Source organism: Penicillium riverlandense, assembly GCF_028828495.1.
Source record: "Penicillium riverlandense strain IBT 135883 chromosome Unknown utg000001l_segment0_segment0, whole genome shotgun sequence".
Classification (NCBI taxonomy): domain Eukaryota; kingdom Fungi; phylum Ascomycota; class Eurotiomycetes; order Eurotiales; family Aspergillaceae; genus Penicillium; species Penicillium riverlandense.
In genome coordinates, this window is record NW_026643194.1 from 1896326 (window position 1) to 1913643 (window position 17318).

Consider the following 17318-nt stretch of genomic DNA (forward strand, 5'->3'; position numbering starts at 1 on the left):
TTTTGTGAGAGAATACCGGACCTCCCATAGCGGGCACAGTATCAACTGGAGAATTCTATCCTATTCTAGCTGAATACGATGATACTGAAACTTATTTTAATGTGCATGCGGCCGTTGAGAGTCCGGAGGGATCAAGATCCCCATGACACATGATCGTGATTAGGCATTCAAGGGTCTGCATGCTGCGATTGCATGCATTGTTGGAAGTATAGATTCCTGTCACGTTTTAAGTACTGCAATAATTCGGGATTGCTTTAAGCTCAAAAAGGAGTTTGGGGGGAGGGAGGGAGAGAGAGAGAAAGAGAGAAAGACCGACATAATCCGCACAGCCGGCATTTCCGTCAGCTGTTGGGGGTCCCACTTTGAGGGGGAGTATGTTTGAATCCGGGTAAAACGCCGGATAATCGGGCGGTTGGATTCTAGTGGACTGATAGTCGGTGCATTCCGTGCGGAGTAAAAGCCGATGACAAGAAGACCTCCATGATCTGACCGCGGTATATAATATATAAATAAACAGGAAGGTACGGCAGACGCTCAGCTCAACATCAAAACCAGATAGATAATCAGTGGACATAATTCCCGTCGCCTGGCAGCTGTTAACCATGACCTCTCCAGCTAATGATCAGTCCTGTCTGACGGAGGAGCAGAAGCAGCATTGGCTGGAACATGGGTTTATCAAGGTAGAGGGATGCTTTTCCCGCGAGGCCGCCGAACAGTTCACCTCATCCCTATGGACTCGTCTGGGCGCCTCGCCCGACGACAAATCCACGTGGCCCACCGAGAAGTTGAACATGCCGGCGCACTCTTGCGTGCGGATTGAAGACTTTGCGCCGAAGGCATGGCACGTCATGTGCGAGCTCATCGGCGGCGAAGATAGGATGGCAGACTGGTGCAAAACTTGGAGGGACGGTTGGATTGTCAACTTTGGAAAGCCAGAGTTCAAACCCACAGATCCGCTGGACTTTCGCACGCTTGATAACTGGCATAATGACGGAGACTTCTTTGTGCATTTTTTGGACAGCGGAGAGCAGGCACTTCTGGTCATTCCGCTGTTCAGTGACATTGAGCCCAAGGGCGGTGGCACGGTTATCTGCACCGATGGAATTGGCCTGGTGGCGAAGCACATGGTATATCATCCTCCCTGCTCTTTTTGCAGAATGACACTGAAACTCAATGCGCTTCAATCAAATTGCGGAAGATATACTAATGCACCGGTAACGCAGTACGACCATCCAGCTGGAACCACTCCGTTCCTCGCGCCCAACGGCACACCAGACCTCGAAGGCCCGGAGCGTCGCACTCAGTGGATGAAGTGGATCAGCGACCCGGAGGCCACGCGTGATGAATCCTTCCATGAAGCGACTGGCAAGGTCGGCGATGTGTATTTTCTACACCCCCTGATGCTGCACTCAGCCTCGCGGAACCTGCTTCGAACCGTGCGAGTTATCACGAACCCACCTGTTGCAGTCAAGGAGCCCTTCAATTTCAACCGTTCGGACCCCAAAGAATACAGTCTCGTTGAGAAAAAGATACTCCGAGATCTAGGCAGGCCTGAGGGTCTGCCCGAGTGGAAGATCACAGCACCCCGCGCTTTGCTCACACCACAACGAGTAAAAGTACGTTTTCCTATGTGTCTAGTCTCCTTGCTTTTCTATGCCTTTGCCTATGGAAGAGAGGACAATCCTGGCAGACGAGTTTTGCTAATCATATAATACAGAATCAAGAAGAGATGAAGCGTATTGAGGTCGAGCGAATGGTGCGAGCGGCAGTGCCGGTCACGCAGCTAGCAATAGCAAAGCCATTGGACTAGAATTAGCCGTCATGATCTATTAATACTGATAATTTTTTGCAAGAATGTGTAGTAGAGGAGTAACTGTAAAAGTATAACTGAATTGGAATAATCAAGATGCATTTTGGAGGATCCGGGCCAGGAATTCGTTCTATTCCATAGATGTGTACTTTTACCTATTTATCGTGCGACCACTCTACAGAAGCTTGAGATTCCCCAGAGGTGTGAGCATCCATGAACACGCTCCGCACGCCGGTCGGAGGCAGGGCCAGCGCTGCCGTCAAGTCACCCTAACATCAGTCCACACCTCAGATATGCCGCGACTGTTACAATGAACTGACTATAACGATGGCTGATGCTATCATTTAGCGCCTTCCTTTCTGACATTCAAGGTAACACTAGACAAAGGCGGCAATTGGAAGTCTGGTTCCACATGTGCATACTATACTCTATCTATCAGACACCTCTGCAGTTATCATTGCTACTTCTCAGGAACCGCCACTGAATAGTAGGCTTCACTGCCGATATCCCCCATTTACGACCAGGGAATAGTGGCCCCTTTGACATGCGACTCCCTCGCCAGCTCGATGACTCTTATTCCATCCCTCGCCATCTCAGGCTTGACACAGATTTCTTCCCGTCCCCGAATCGCCGCCGCCACGTTTTCGTAGTAACCGCGGTACCAGCCCGGCAAGCTTGGACACTTACCAACCCAGCAACCCGTGGTTTCATCGTGGACCTGGTAAGAGCTGTCAAACTCCGTGGTCGTGGTCAAGGTGCCCCAGATGTGTTCGTCCTCCACGCCGAAGTTCGGATCCATGGCGGGCTGGGCTGGCGCTGCGATAGCCCTCTCTTCTTGAGGGCAGGTGCCAAACTAAACAGGAGAAGGGATTTTAGTTAGCCTGCTTATATGAAGGTTGTGTCTACATTTCTCCTGCCTCCGGGAAGTGTTTTCAAAGATTGTTCTAACCTTGAGGTATGTCCCTTCCGTTCCTCTGACAAAAAAACGGAGCTGGTCCTTCATATGCGACACGATGGCTGTCTTGATAGTCACAACCAGGTTCTTCTTATCCCCGCTATATTGCAGAATAATGGTGTACGTGTCGTCGATGTCGCTGTCAACACCGCGGTTGGACCGGAGGAAGCCCGTTACCGAGGCTGGGGGCCCAAATAGATGCAGAGCCTGGTCGATCGTGTGGGTGCCTTTTCTTAGGGTCTCAACAAATTTTATACGGGCACGAGAAACAGAGAAGGTCTCTTACCTAGGCCGAAAATCATGCCCTCACCCGGGATATACTCCTTCTGGGTCCACCCGGCAATCCAAGATGGCGAGGGAATATCGTAATGGATTTCAGCTTCCCTGACATCACCAAGGGCACCTTTCTTCACAAGGTCTTCCAAGGTGCGAAAGTCGCTATCAAATCTTCGGTCTTCATATAACGAACCAGAGGCCCTCTCGTCAGTCACGTACGAGTGAAAACCAAGAATTCGGTTCTATGGTGATAAAGCTGGAGAGGCAGTCACGTACTGTGAAATACTGTCAGAACCTTTCCTTCTGCCTTCGCAAGCTCAATCATCTCATCTGCGTCGGCGCTCGTAGCCAGGAATGGTTTCTCGACAACAACTGGAATATGTGGTTAGCTTTCTAGTAAAAAAGCGGAAGGTCTCATTTTGCTCCCTTACCGTGCTTCCCCGACTTGAGCGCCTTCTCCACAAACTCGCGGTGATTGTGTGTGCAGATAATGACGAGTTCAATGGCAACGTCGGCAAAAAAGTCGTCGGCAGTCTGATAGTGCTTGACATGTGGAAAATCCACGGTACAGTGGCCCCAGGGCTTCGTCTTTGATGCCGGGTCTTCTGAGGGGGCCGCAGCCCGCTGAAGGAAAGCGTGCACTTCAAGTTCGTGGTTAGGCAAGATGAAGGGTAAGTGGAAGCACTTGGCTGAAAAGCCATAGCCTATGATACCGACTTTTATGGGAGGCGCCATAGCCAAAAAGGATCTTGATTGGAAGAGAGACACACAAAGAGCATTCTCTATGAAATCGCAGGAGGGAGGGAAGGAAATGTTTGCAAATAGCCCCACCGTTCAACTCCGCACTCAACTCCCTTTCATATTTACCCGGGCCTAGAATTCAGCTTGGGTATGTGGAGAACCTTCGCTGGGCAGCTTTCCACAAACGCCGATCAGCCGCTCCCCACCCCACGCCCTATTTACCCGGGCTAACGATCCGGGGAAGAACCGAGGAAACTTGCAGTTTGAGCAGCATTTCCCCAGATGTATTTAAATCATAGCTCCAGGTTAAACCCAGTGTTATTACATGCATCCGGAGATATGAGCTTTATCATATGCCTATCAGCTGTACTCGCGTTTGAGTTGTATCTGCAAGGGCTCGCGAGGATAGGTCTGCGCTAGATATTCTGAGCTAAGTATATTCAGCTAAACTCGCTGTTCTGCATCTGAATCCCTGGTTTCCATTTCGACCACTGTTTGCTTATCCTCAAGAATATTCATGTCCACATTTGCCACTTGAGCATCCTGCCCGTCAAAGATCTTCGCAATCTCTTCAAGGGTAGGCCCGCGAGTTTCAATAAAGAAAAAGAAGACGAAAATGACTTCGAAACAAAGCCAGCCCTGCATAATGTGAGTATGGAAATGCACATTCCATGAATACCAAGTAGGGGGGAGTAGAGTAAGCTCACGCAGTATATTGAGTAGAAGCGCCACCGAGGCTGCAGTTGACTCAGGCCAATAGGATTGATATATCTATGCAATTCGTATCAGCTCAGTCTCATGCCAATAGACTGCGGCAATGAAAAGGATGGCACGACGAGATCATAACATAGGTTAAGTAGGTAAGATGAGAAGCAGGAGAGGCTTACTGGTTGAAAACCAATCCTGCCTGGACGAAGAAGTTCATAAGCATGAGTCCTTTTGCACGGAGCTTGTATGGAATAATCTCGACGGTATATCCGACTAGTAGACCTGACCAGGCGATATTATAGAATACTCCGTGGAGAAATATGAAAAAGATCACAGTCTTGCCAGCTGCTAGATTATGGTGAAGGTCGTAAAGCGCTGAACAGGCAGTCCAGAGGACAAAACAAACAAACATCCCTATCATTCGTCTTCTTAGTATAGCTCCAAAATAAGACTTGAGAGCAGCTCACCCAATGTTGCTGTGAGAAAGAGAGGTCGGCGGCCAACTTGGTCTACAATAGCTGCTCCAATAAGGCCGACAATCAACTGTGTGATATTAATAAATGCCTTCATGAAACTCGTTTTCCGCGACTTACCGAAAGGATGGTTTTGCAGCCATTGATCTTGAATTGAGTGGCCGCGTCAGTGACACCAATGCTATCCATAACCAGGGCGAAGTAATAACTAGTCAGGCCATTGCCACTCCACTGAGAAAAAAGACCTAGTGCGAGGACTAGAAAAAGGCGATATCTATTGCCCTTTGTTTGGAAGAAGTCCAAGTATCCACTGACTTTCTTGGCCTCGAACTCAAGTCTCAGCGTCTCCCGAATCTCGTGGAATTCAAATTGTACGTCTCTATCTGTTTCGTTTCCATTAGCGTGATATTTAGCCAATACAGCTAGCGCGTCCTCGTCTCTCTCCTTCGAGAGAAGCCAACGCGGGGACTCCGGGACAACCCAGATGAAGATAAACAGCAGCAAAGTTGGCAATGCTTGGAAAATAGACGGGATTCTCCAAGACCAGTTGTTCTTGATATTAAAAGTGCCGAAGGTTATCCATGTTGCGACAATGGATCCGATATCCCAGAGTTGATTATACACTGTTGTGACTCGCCCTCGATGTTGCGGATGGCAAATCTCAGTGAGAAGTAGAGGCGCGGCATTGGAGGCTATGATGTTTCCGAATCCAACAAAAAAGCGGGCGGCAACAAACACTAACGAGAATTAGATTGCTTCGAGTGAAGAGAGGGTTTTCATGAGATGGAACATGCTAGAGAAGTTTTGAGCTGCACTTTGAATAGCAAGGAAAAAGGCCAGCTATGGTCCTTTTGATAACCTGACAGAATTTTCTAGGACCAGATCATGAGAATTCAAGCGAATATGTGAACTACAATTCTTTCCTAGCTCACCTCTTCGAGCATCGTATACTCCCCACGAATCCTACGTATGCCATTTGGGCGATGCGTGATGCTCTTGAGGAAGACTTGGCGAGTGAAGGAAAGATGGTCCGCAGCGCGTTCCTGCTAGGAGCCGCCCAGTGGATCTTATGGAATGGACAAAGCTTGTTTACACACATCAGCCAATCAGCCCTTCGACATAATCCGACATCACCCAACTCGCAGTCGTGGATGCCTGGTGCTCTTTATCAGGGACAAGCCAACTTTGCTGTGGAGAGATGGCAATTTTGGAAATACCGCTTTGGACAAGTCATCAAGGAACAAGATGTCACTGATGAATGCAAAGAGGTAGCTGGAAGGGCTGTAAATCTGATGGATTCATTCGAAAAGACAATGCTTTTTTGACAAGGTGTTGCGAGGCGATGACCAAGCTACGTGAGCCGCGAGACATGGAAGGGTTCAGTGAGACGGAATAAATTAAAAAATGCTCAAGAACGGAACCATTTAGCCAATATTGGATGTATTAGCCACCGTAGAGGCATGGTTGTGACGTGCTGAGAAACAATATAGTTAACTGGAGCTCTTTATGATTATAGGCATGTAGATATTTCCACCTTGAAAGAGCTGGCCACATCGAGAGCCTCGCGGTCACCAAATATCTCTGGTAGCCTTACCCTTGCTACCCAGCTAACCCCGTCAGCAAATGCAATGCGGCGGACCATGTTGAAGTGTCCGATAGAATACGTCTCGCTAAACTCGCAGGGGACGCCATTACGAAGGCGCGAAGAAATCGACGCCAGCACCTCCCACTTGACTGTCTCAAGGAATGTCGTGGCCCGCTCATGGAATTCACCGCCTGGCTCGTACTCGTCTGCTCCGATCCAAGAAGCACTTCCAAGATATTCAGTTGAATCTTTAATCGCCATGGTCTGCTTTGCTGTTGGAATCTCGATTGGTTCTGACGTGTTGAGATTGCTGAGAACACCTCAGCGGATAGAAGCGGCTTTTAAGGTGTTGGTTGGGTGGCTACGCGTGGGCCGGGCACAAAGAACCGCAACAGGGATATCACAGGTCCTCGTGTGACAGGTCTATTTCTTCAATGGTCCCAAGTGACCACCCGAATCCTTGATTCGAACGGGACTCCCTTCTTGCGCAGATGTCGGGACCCGTGTGTGATTAGCCACTCGATCAGTTACCCCATTGTTATACCAGGAAGGAAGGACGGATTCTGTAAGGGAGAAGGTAAGCCCTAATATCAGTCACGTGATATCTAGATATGGACATTTGGGGAATAACAATCGAGTCTATGCGCTTGCTGGCTCTGATATTCTCTTTCCTATCTGGTGGGCCATAGATGAAAGGGTCACCAGAAGATATAAAAATATTTGACAGATAGAAGATCAGCTGCACAAGTAATCACACGGCCCGGAGGGCGAAAATGGGTATATGGAAATGCCCGAATAAGGGGGGAACAACAGAGAGAGAGAGACAGACAAGAAGGGAGCGCCACGTCGCCATGGAGAAAATACAATCGGATGAAAAATGGCAAATCAGCGCTATTGGAAGATGCAGACGATGGGTAGTTCATGCAGACATGAGATGAAATGATGGAGGCGTAGAAAACGAGCAGATGCGAAACGATATTTTGGAGCGAGAGAAGAATAGAAAATCCATGTCATGACATCCCGGCTCGTCCATCAAACGCGAGCGGTCCTGAATCGTTTCGCGGTGTCATTGGGTTGTCGTCAGATGTTTCGGAGCGGATGGGGGTCTCGGACCGAAGCTGTGAGGGCCGCCCAGGAGGGACGCTGAGCGGCTGGGTTGGCTGCCAGCCGGGGATATTGATGGTCGCGCTGCGGGCGAGGTCGTCATTGCTCGAATCGGGAGCTGGAGAACTCGAGCTCTGGTTGTCAGGTACTTCGGTCACCGGTGTTTCGCCTTCTTCCAAGATAGGGAGATTCTCCCCATCGGTGGGTAGTTCTGCTCCATCGGAATTGATGCCTTGCTCACCGGTCGAGTTTGGCAAGCCTGCGGGCGACTGGGTCTCAGATCGAGGTTGGCATCGGTCTACAGCTGCTGATCCTTCTTCCCTTTCGTCTTCTCTATCTTGGTCATTGGAGTCGTCGACCTCTGCGCTCAGATCCGTAAACGCACGGCAATTGGGACACTGGAACATGGGATAATCAGGCGAATGTAGCAGACGACTGATACATTTATAATGCCAGACGTGGGCACAGGCAGCCATGAACAGGCACTGGTAGGGTCGCTTCAACACAGTTAGTATCGGCACAGGGGATGGTAAAGGAAAACAACGCACCAGGACAGATCCGAGGCAGATGGAACACTCGCGGCAACCGGAGTAGTCCGCAGTATCACCTTTGCCAAGGTTCTTGATCAGACTTTCGGTGTTTTTGCTGAAAAAACGCAGACTGTTAGCCACGCGCCAGATTCACAGTCGATCTATACATACTTGAACTCGTTGGGCTGCTGTTGCCACGACCGATTGCACTCAATCCGGATCCGCACACATCGGAAGATCATCTCCTCCCCTCCGCGGAAGTCGATTCCCAGCTGTACAATATCCCCGTCCTTGATGGTGTAGAGTCGCGACACCATATTCGGCTGGCTCAGACGCATATGGTTCAAAAAGGTCCCCGACGAGCTTCCAACATCCTTGATGTGCCACTGATCATTGACATACATAAACTCACAGTGTTTCCGACTGACGACCTTGGATTTGAAGCCCACGGGCGCATCAGAGGGCTCGCCTGGGTTGGGGATGGGGACGCCATCTCGCTCGGAGTACCGACCGACCTTGATCACACAGCTCTCAGAGGGTAGTGTGCGTGTAATGGGGACAAACGGTAGCGAGGGCCTCGAGTTTTGCAGAGAGTCTTGGTAAGGGAAAAATCGGATGGTGGCTTTCTGCTTCGGTTTCGGCGAGGTCACCTCGGCCATCCCGGCATCGGTCGGCTCCACCGATTCGCCCTGCGTCGTGGAGGGCTCGGGCGATGAGCTGGATGGCTCCGGATTGGCCGTCCGGTCGCCGGTGCGTGGTGGTGGTGGCCGACTTTGCACAGCAGAAGCACTCCTCAGCCGCGCCATGACATGCGGTGGTTGCGTCGCAGGGTCAATGGAAGACGTGGATTGTGCCGAATCGGTTGAGGAGGCTTGGCCGGCGTGGTCGAGGACTCGGGAGCTGGAGGTGGGAGCCGATGTGTAGCGGGACAGGGCTGGGTGGTCACTGTCGGGGCATGGGCCCGCAGCGGTCTCCCCGTGCAACGACGTGGAGTCCGGGCCGGTGTTGGACGTTGGGGACCGCCAGGATACGCGACTGCTGATACTGTTGCGATGGGAGCCCCGGGTGGACGAGGACAGGTGATTCTGGGTATAAGCGCGCAGCTGGCTCAGGCGGCGCAGACGCCCTGGACGAGGTGCGTCAGAGGAAATGGTAGAGGCGGCAGTGGTGGCAGTGGAGGCCGACATGGACGCGTTGGCAGCAGGCATGCAGAGTCAGACCGACCGTCGTTGTCAGGCCCAGCACCTAGGATTAAGGTATGTGAGGCAAACCGATGAGATGGGGGGATATGTATCGCCGGAAGTGGAGAGAGGCAAAGAGCAGGACAGCGGGGGAGAAAGGCCGAGCGGAACAATGAGAGTGGCTGACCTTGACCTATGATTATGTGAGGGCATAGTTGGTTAGTTGGTTAATAGCAGTCTCCTTGTTAGGATCATCGTGAGTAGTCTAGCTAGTATATTTTAGTTCCCACGAAAGAGACTATGACGGGAATATACTCGTACGTGTGATCTCCTCTTGTGATGCCTGCGATGATCGTTGAGTCTTCGGCCGTGATAAGCAAGCTTGCCCCCTCTCCTTCTCTCCTTCCTCTGTCGCTCTTGCTCGCCCACACGCTCTCTTGACGTCTTCGCCTTTGTTTACCCTCTTCCTCCATCCAAAGCTTATCCCCCATCACGCGCCCGTTCTGTGTTCCCCTGCTCAACATCACTCCCGTCTTTGGCTTCCCACCCTCTCCCAGCCTCCTCAACCTGTTACTCTCCCCCCAACTCCACTCCCCGACGACCACACTACCACACAACTACACCAACCCCCACCAACCCTGGTCTCGAACGACTCCTCGTCTCTTCTTTCAGCTTTGCCGTTCATATTGGCAGGGCCAGAGGCCCACTAGTCAAGAGCCATGAGTGGAATCGCAAACGCGTGTCTGTCGTGCCTGTCCACCGTCGACCGCTGGTGTCACATCACGGCCTGTCTCGGACCCATCGGAGCTCGCTCACGAGATGGCATCTATGAAACCACCTTGGCCGACAACGAGCGGGAAGCAGTATCAGACCTGCTGGGCTATCTGGAGAATGTACGTGGCAGATTTCCTTCCCGATCATACGTCACTGGACTCACCAAGCTTCTTGTAGCGTGCCGAGACCGATTTTTTCTCGGGCGAGCCTCTTCGAGCTCTGAGCACCCTCGTTTATTCCGAGAATGTCGATCTGCAACGGAGCGCGAGCTTGACATTCGCTGAAATCACCGAGCGAGGTATGTTGGAGTGGGTGCGATGGAGCTGCTGCAATTTCTAACGGTCGCTGGACAGATGTACGGGAGGTCGACCGTGATACACTGGAACCCATTCTTTTTCTCCTCCAGAGCTCAGATATCGAGGTTCAACGAGCTGCCAGTGCAGCACTTGGCAACCTCGCGGTGAATGGTGAGTGCCATCCTCTCCCGTAGCTAGCGAGCTAGTCGCTAACGGACAACAGCGGAGAACAAGGTCTTGATCGTCGCCCTTGGGGGGCTGGCTCCCCTGATCCGCCAGATGATGTCGCCCAACGTCGAGGTACAGTGCAATGCGGTCGGGTGCATTACCAACTTGGCGACACATGAGGAAAATAAAGCCAAGATCGCTCGATCGGGAGCTTTGGGTCCGTTGATCCGCCTGGCCAAGTCAAAGGATATGCGTGTGCAGCGTAATGCAACAGGCGCACTGCTCAACATGACGCATTCCGGTATGCAATCCAGACATTTTGTGTGGGATTCTACTCTAACAAGGCGAGCAGATGATAACCGCCAGCAACTGGTCAACGCAGGCGCGATTCCCGTGCTTGTCCAACTGCTGTCATCCCCCGACGTCGATGTACAGTACTATTGCACGACCGCGCTCAGCAATATCGCCGTCGACTCGACCAACCGCAAACGCCTGGCTCAAACCGAGTCGCGTTTGGTACAGTCCCTGGTCCACCTCATGGACTCCTCTACTCCCAAGGTGCAGTGTCAAGCGGCGCTCGCCCTGCGCAATCTCGCCTCCGACGAGAAATATCAGCTCGAGATCGTTCGAGCGAAAGGCCTCTCCCCTCTCCTGCGCCTTCTGCAATCGTCCTATCTGCCTCTTATCCTCTCCGCAGTTGCCTGTATTCGAAATATTTCTATTCACCCGTTGAACGAATCTCCGATCATCGAAGCGGGCTTCCTGAAGCCTCTGGTGGACCTGCTGGGCACAACAGACAATGAAGAGATTCAGTGCCATGCCATTTCCACTCTCCGCAATCTCGCGGCCAGTTCCGATCGCAACAAAGAACTCGTCCTGCAGGCCGGTGCAGTTCAGAAGTGTAAGGATCTGGTTCTGCGGGTTCCCCTCACCGTCCAATCTGAAATGACCGCCGCGATTGCCGTGCTGGCGCTTAGTGACGAGCTCAAATCGCATCTCTTGAACCTCGGGGTGTTTGATGTCTTGATCCCGCTGACCAACTCTGAGAGTATCGAGGTGCAAGGTAACAGTGCAGCGGCTTTGGGCAACCTGTCGTCGAAAGGTATGTTGTTCTCCTTTCCATAATCCTTTGCCTTTCTATTCTAACGAGTATAATTAGTGGGTGATTACTCCATCTTCGTGCGTGACTGGGCAGACCCCAACGGAGGCATTCACGGATACCTTCAACGCTTCCTTGCCAGCGGAGACCCAACCTTCCAGCACATTGCCATCTGGACACTCCTGCAACTGCTCGAGTCGGAGGACAAGAAACTGATTGGATACATCTCCAGGTCGGAAGATGTCGTACAAATGGTCAAGTCGATCTCCGATAAGAACATTGAATCTGACGAGGAGGATGGAGATGACGGCGAAGCTGAAGTCGTAGCGCTCGCCCGTCGGTGCCTGGAGTTCCTCGGGGCGGGACCCAAACAGACCCTAGTCGAAGCCTAATTTTCCTTTCCTTACTTATCGGGTGCTGGATGAATAATGAATCCATCGAATCCGGTTTATTCCCCCCAGTCAGCGAGCTTTTGGAGTGTTCGGGACTTGTATGTGTTTTTTTGTTTTCTCTCTCCCCCTCCTTTGTCCATGATATTTCTGGGCCGGAGCCGTTGTCTTTTGTTCCTACGCATTCGCCCTGTATTCATGCTAGATAAGGGTCTCTATAGTTAATCTCGATACCACTTGCGCTGATCCGCGTAGTCCTGTAGGGCTACCCGGAGAAACCTACTTCCGGGCCGGCGAGCTTTCCACCGAAAAATAGACTCGCAGCTCGTTCAACCTCACACTCACGAGCACAATGGCTGCCACTATTCCCTCTCTGGCTATTCCCGGCCAGTGCCTGGGCTCCGCATCTGCCTACAGTGCAGGCCCGGGAACGCACATCCAGCAATCCATGATCTACGCCTCAATCGCCGGTCCCGTTGTCGTCGATCCCGCACAACCCAAGAACCAGCTCAAGTCCACGATCCGAGTATCGCGAGTCTCAACGAGCACACCTCAAACGAGACCTGATGCTCCCACAGGAGCGGTATCCACACTTCCAAAATCAAAACCAAGATACAACACCCTCCCCGCCGTGGACTCGATCGTTCTCGCCCGCGTAACAAGAGTACAAAAGCGCCAAGTCGCCGTGTCCATCTTAGTCGTCCTCGACGAATCCACCGCTGCCCAAAACCCCATCTCTCCCTCTTCTTCATCAGACAACGACAACATCGCCTCCATCCTCACAACAGCCGCCAACCCAGAGAACCACAGCAACACAGACGAACTGCGCTTCCAAGCGCTCATCCGGAAAGAAGACGTGCGCGCCGTGGAGAAAGACCGGGTTGTGCTGGATGAGATGTTCCGCGTGGGCGATATTGTGCGCGGGTCCGTGATTTCACTGGGCGATCAAAGCTTTTATTATCTCACTACCGCGCGCAATGATCTCGGCGTTGTTATGGCTAGGAGCGAGAGCGGGAATATGATGTTTCCCGTTAGTTGGAAGGAGATGCGGGATCCTGTTACTGGGGTGGGGGAGCAGAGGAAGGTCGCGAGGCCTTTTTGAGGGGAGGATGATGCCGCTTTTCTCCCCGACTTATCGGTCCCCGTTCTATTATCTACCAGCAAAGAGGTATCGATGACAGTGGACCATGTCTGGAAAGGCAGCTGGGTAAGAAGGGGGATGACCATGCCCTTCACTATGGAGACAACCTTATCCATGGTTTGCCCATGACCTGGCGCGCAGAGGATTGGTCTCGGACCATCACAGAATCCCAGTCGAGCCTGAAAGGACTTTTCTCCCTTCGACAAGCACAATATCCACAGCACTCCGAGGGTGGATCTTTCATCCGGATGCGAAGATCAAGCCGCGCCCAGGGTGCAGTGGGGAAGAAGAGTATATCCCAATGACTCTAGACGTGATACCCTTAGAATCATGAATTAAATGAAAGGAAAGACTTCGGACCAATATCAATTCGGTTGCAAGTAGACTAGATCCTTCCTTCACCGGAACTGGAAAGTAAAAAGATGCATACTTTTCGAATTCATGCGCCTATACTCTAAGTAATAACCAATTCCAGATCCAATGCGTAAACACAAGAGCGCTTCTACCTATTTCTTCAACGTCTTCTGCTTCTCAGCATCAATCAACTTCCTACCCTTGACAACAAGCCCCTTCCGCTCACGCACAGCATCCATATACCTCTTCGCCACATTCTCCCGATCCGCCAACTCGCCCAGATCCTCCAGCTCCTCCTCCGTAGCAGGAACCCAGAACGGATCCTCGTCGAGAGCCTCAAAGCCCGCGAAGATGAGCTGCGGTTGCGCGGCACCGGACGTGCGTTTGCGGATTTCCTCTGCGAACCCGAATGACTCCGCTACCGGGAGGAGGGCGAGGATCGTGAAGAAGGGGGTGCCTTCTTTCATTACCTCTGACTGGATGCGGCCGCGGCGCCGCGTGATAACGCCGTAGACGCGGCCGAGGACTTCGGCTTTGGGGTTGATGATGGGTTAGTATTTATTGTCTTGCTCTGTTTGAGGGAGAGAGGACGTACTCGTTGCTTGGATCTCGCAGCTGTACATCGCCAGCATTACCCGCGGACTCCAGTCCAGGAATCCCTGGGAGATGCCCTCGCGGACCAGCTTGATCGCGTCACCTGTCAATCGGCCCTTATCCAACTCGTCGCCATTGGATTGCACGGCCAGTTCTTCCAGGAATACGGCGATGCCTTGGATCGGTTCCTGGCAAAGAGGGCCTTGTCCTGTTGCTAGCTGGAAAGCATATGCGATCTTGTCACAGAAATCCCGCACAAGCAGGGCCTGCTTGTTGTCAATGTCGCCAGCGGACTGCTTAGGGTCGTCATGCAGACTGTGAGATTAAATATTAGTGGCAGACAATGACAAAGCGAGGTCGATCAGACTTACAATTTGTCACACGTGTTCACAGCAGTTCCATCAACTAGGATATTGGGACCGACTCTGCGCGGACCAAATGCCGTAATTCTGTCGACGACATCCCGCCATAGTTCGCTATCATCCTTGACTTCATCGCGAAATACTTTGTCCAGTTCTGCCCGGAATTCTTCCAAGGAGAGGATGGTGGCTTCGCGCACTTCGCCGGTAGCATCTGCCACGGTTGTCTCGACTTGAGCACCGCTCTCTAGTCCTCCATCAGCTGGAAGCTCAGCATCAGGCTTCGCCTCTGTGGCTGTCCGTTTCTCAGACTGCAGCTTCTTGATGGTTCCCACATGCTTGGAGAGAAACTCTGTCACTGCCTCAGGCAGTGGTACCACGCGCAGCCGAACTGTCAACTGTTTCGAGGCCGAGACCTGCAGGACTCCACCGCGACCTAACTCCGGATTCTTCGGGGCAGCCATCTCGGGCGCATGGACAATTGTTTCCCGGTAGGGGACGATGGCTTCACCGGTCTGGATGTCGCAACGAGCAAACCGCTCGCGGAGATCCTTGACGCATCGCTCCAGGTGCAGCTCGCCAGCGGTTAGAATGACATGCTCACCGCTGGGAAGCACCTCGTACTGCGCGCAGGGATCGCTTTGCTCAAGAAGGCGGAGGCCGGTCACCATCTTACCTAGATCGGCCGGGTTGACTGGTTCCAAGGCCACTCGCACAATTGGTGGAGTGCCTAGAGAAACACCAGCCAGGTTGATGCTGCCTTCAAGTTGACTGCAAAGAGTACCAGTCTTGAGTACATACCCAGCAAGACCTCCTATACCAAAGACCACACCGGCGGGAACGGACTGCAGGGGCTCGAGACTTCGGCCCATGAGCAGGTAGAGATCGGTGACGGTGACCTTCTTCGGTTCGGGGCTGGCGTGAGGGTTGGCAGGCGAGAATTTTGGTGGCAGCACGTATATCGAGTCTCCTACGGAGAGCGTGCCGGAATACAGTCGTGCAAATCCAATGAGATGCTCAGGATCCTCCTTTTCTCCCACCTCTTCCGTCTCTTCCGTCTCGGTGATGAGGGATGTATTCTCGAAAGCGGATGTCAAGCGCGAGAAGTCATCCGCCTGTCCGGAACTAGTCTCTGCTTGCATCTTTGCGATTTCTTCCCGCTTGCGACGAGCAAGCTCCCTGGCTTCATCTGCGGTCATGGTGGTACCGCTCCTTTTCTTATGCGACATGAGCTCGCTCTCTGGAATAGCGACCATCTTGCTGACGTATGCTACAATCGGCTGACTTTTCTCGGTCTTGAAATTCACCATGGCTTGCTTGACATCCTCTGCCACGAACTTGGCTCCCGGGGAGCTTTCAATCATGTCAGGCAGTCGGGCTGCTTGTGCCGCTGGCGGACTCGGAAGATATTCGATGACGGACACCAAGACCGCGGTTGAGAGAGGCAGCCATGCAGAGAATAAGGTCGTCATGATGTTTCTTGGATCTCGCGAGCGCAAGATATATGGGGGGATGTTGATATTCAAGGACTTGGTGATCTTCTCCAAAAGTACCGGATCCCTGGCAAGCATTAGAGATTCCCACAATGATAAACTGCTCCAAATATCTTACCCTTTATTCTTGCCTCCACCAGTAGTCGCTTCGTATGCAGCCCAGACACTGTCTAGTACCAACTGCACGAACATGGGCTTCAGTGCCCGTCCTTTCAGGTGCTTCTGGCCCAACACGCGTTTCGTCTTGGGATCCAAGTAGTAATCTCCCCAGAGAACTTTTTCCAGGATGGTCCGCTTAATGCCTAACTTCTTTTCGTAGATGGCGGCGAATTGGCGGATAGTAAATGCCCAGCCATCCACCGCGCTGCAGAAGATGACGTTGTTCTTCTCAGGCGCAAAGTAGAGATCTTCATCGTCACGCTCTTCAAAGTCCGTCACCTCGCTAATACTCTGCGTGGACTCGTCATCCACGACTTGTTTCTTGGGCCGGTCCTTGTCCCGGGCAGAGGAGTTGACGCGATCTTCCATGCGCTGTCGCCATTGCAGATCCTCCTCCATGCGCTCACCCTGGTAGAAGCTGCCAATCACGGCATTGACCTGCTCCAGCAGTCGGCTCAGGTGCGCGTACGCCTCGCTGGGACTCATCATTAGTTCGGTTACCAGTCGGTCCATCTTGTTAATGACTAGGATCGGCTTCAGTTGCTCCACCCAGGTCTGTCGCAGCACAGTCACAGTCTGGCTGCAAACCCCCTCGACCGCGTCAACGAGCACCACAGCCCCATCACACAGCCGCGATGCGGTCGACACCTCACTGCTGAAGTCGATGTGGCCCGGCGAGTCGATCAGGTTGATCAGATACTCCTTGGGCACGGGCTGCGCGTCCGGACTCGGGCGACGCAACATGGAGAAGAACAAGGAGATAGCTGAGGATTCCATGGTGATACCACGGAGCTGCTCATCTGGGCGGGAGTCCAAGTAGCGGATCTTGCCCGCCAGCTTGGGAGAGATAATGCCATTGGTGGCGATGAGACTGTCTGTCAACGACGTCTTGCCATGATCCTAGATGTCGGTGATTAACAGGGAGATTCTCTGGGGGGAGAGCAAAAGCGCCAGACTTACGACGTGGGCCAGAATGCAGATCTAGAGCGCGGGTTAGCGGTTGGCTCGTGTGACATCATGGGATGGGATGGGAATCGCACATTTCGTATGTCCTCGGGCTTGCGTTGCAGCCGGACGAGCTCGTCGACATTAACGACAGGCATCTTGACTAGTCCGGGACCCGCGACGT

The 17318-nt window shown here is 52.4% G+C and overlaps 7 protein-coding genes across 7 annotated transcripts; 3 read left to right on the plus strand and 4 right to left on the minus strand.

Moving 5' to 3' along the window:
• Positions 1–602: 602 nt before the first annotated feature.
• On the plus strand, positions 603–1810 carry N7474_000774 (uncharacterized protein; the record flags this gene model as incomplete). The annotated part of the gene is made up of 3 exons (XM_057192189.1): positions 603–1127; positions 1224–1616; positions 1718–1810. The coding sequence occupies 3 exons, from the start codon at positions 603–605 to the stop codon at positions 1808–1810; spliced, it is 1011 nt and encodes a 336-aa protein (XP_057057142.1).
• A 514-nt stretch (positions 1811–2324) lies between these two features.
• On the minus strand, positions 2325–3776 carry N7474_000775 (uncharacterized protein; the record flags this gene model as incomplete). Its single annotated transcript, XM_057192190.1, has 5 exons — positions 2325–2663; positions 2760–2992; positions 3052–3283; positions 3328–3413; positions 3473–3776. 5 exons carry the CDS (start codon positions 3774–3776, stop codon positions 2325–2327), a joined length of 1194 nt encoding a protein of 397 aa, XP_057057143.1.
• A 450-nt stretch (positions 3777–4226) lies between these two features.
• Positions 4227–6809, minus strand: N7474_000776 (uncharacterized protein; the record flags this gene model as incomplete). The annotated part of the gene is made up of 7 exons (XM_057192191.1): positions 4227–4421; positions 4490–4553; positions 4670–4904; positions 4958–5033; positions 5084–5700; positions 5931–6009; positions 6558–6809. The coding sequence occupies 7 exons, from the start codon at positions 6807–6809 to the stop codon at positions 4227–4229; spliced, it is 1518 nt and encodes a 505-aa protein (XP_057057144.1).
• Positions 6810–7558: 749 nt separating this feature from the next.
• N7474_000777 (FHA domain protein) lies at positions 7559–9390 on the minus strand (the record flags this gene model as incomplete). Its single annotated transcript, XM_057192192.1, has 3 exons — positions 7559–8149; positions 8201–8297; positions 8354–9390. The coding sequence occupies 3 exons, from the start codon at positions 9388–9390 to the stop codon at positions 7559–7561; spliced, it is 1725 nt and encodes a 574-aa protein (XP_057057145.1).
• A 692-nt stretch (positions 9391–10082) lies between these two features.
• vac8 (protein anchor VAC8) lies at positions 10083–12092 on the plus strand (the record flags this gene model as incomplete). The annotated part of the gene is made up of 6 exons (XM_057192193.1): positions 10083–10256; positions 10315–10435; positions 10491–10604; positions 10657–10902; positions 10954–11703; positions 11761–12092. The coding sequence occupies 6 exons, from the start codon at positions 10083–10085 to the stop codon at positions 12090–12092; spliced, it is 1737 nt and encodes a 578-aa protein (XP_057057146.1).
• Positions 12093–12441: 349 nt separating this feature from the next.
• On the plus strand, positions 12442–13191 carry N7474_000779 (exosome non-catalytic core subunit CSL4; the record flags this gene model as incomplete). The annotated part of the gene is made up of 1 exon (XM_057192194.1): positions 12442–13191. The coding sequence occupies one exon, from the start codon at positions 12442–12444 to the stop codon at positions 13189–13191; it is 750 nt and encodes a 249-aa protein (XP_057057147.1).
• A 545-nt stretch (positions 13192–13736) lies between these two features.
• On the minus strand, positions 13737–17292 carry N7474_000780 (GTPase RIA1; the record flags this gene model as incomplete). Its single annotated transcript, XM_057192195.1, has 6 exons — positions 13737–14116; positions 14180–14493; positions 14550–16097; positions 16149–17089; positions 17150–17170; positions 17230–17292. The coding sequence occupies 6 exons, from the start codon at positions 17290–17292 to the stop codon at positions 13737–13739; spliced, it is 3267 nt and encodes a 1088-aa protein (XP_057057148.1).
• Positions 17293–17318: the final 26 nt, after the last annotated feature.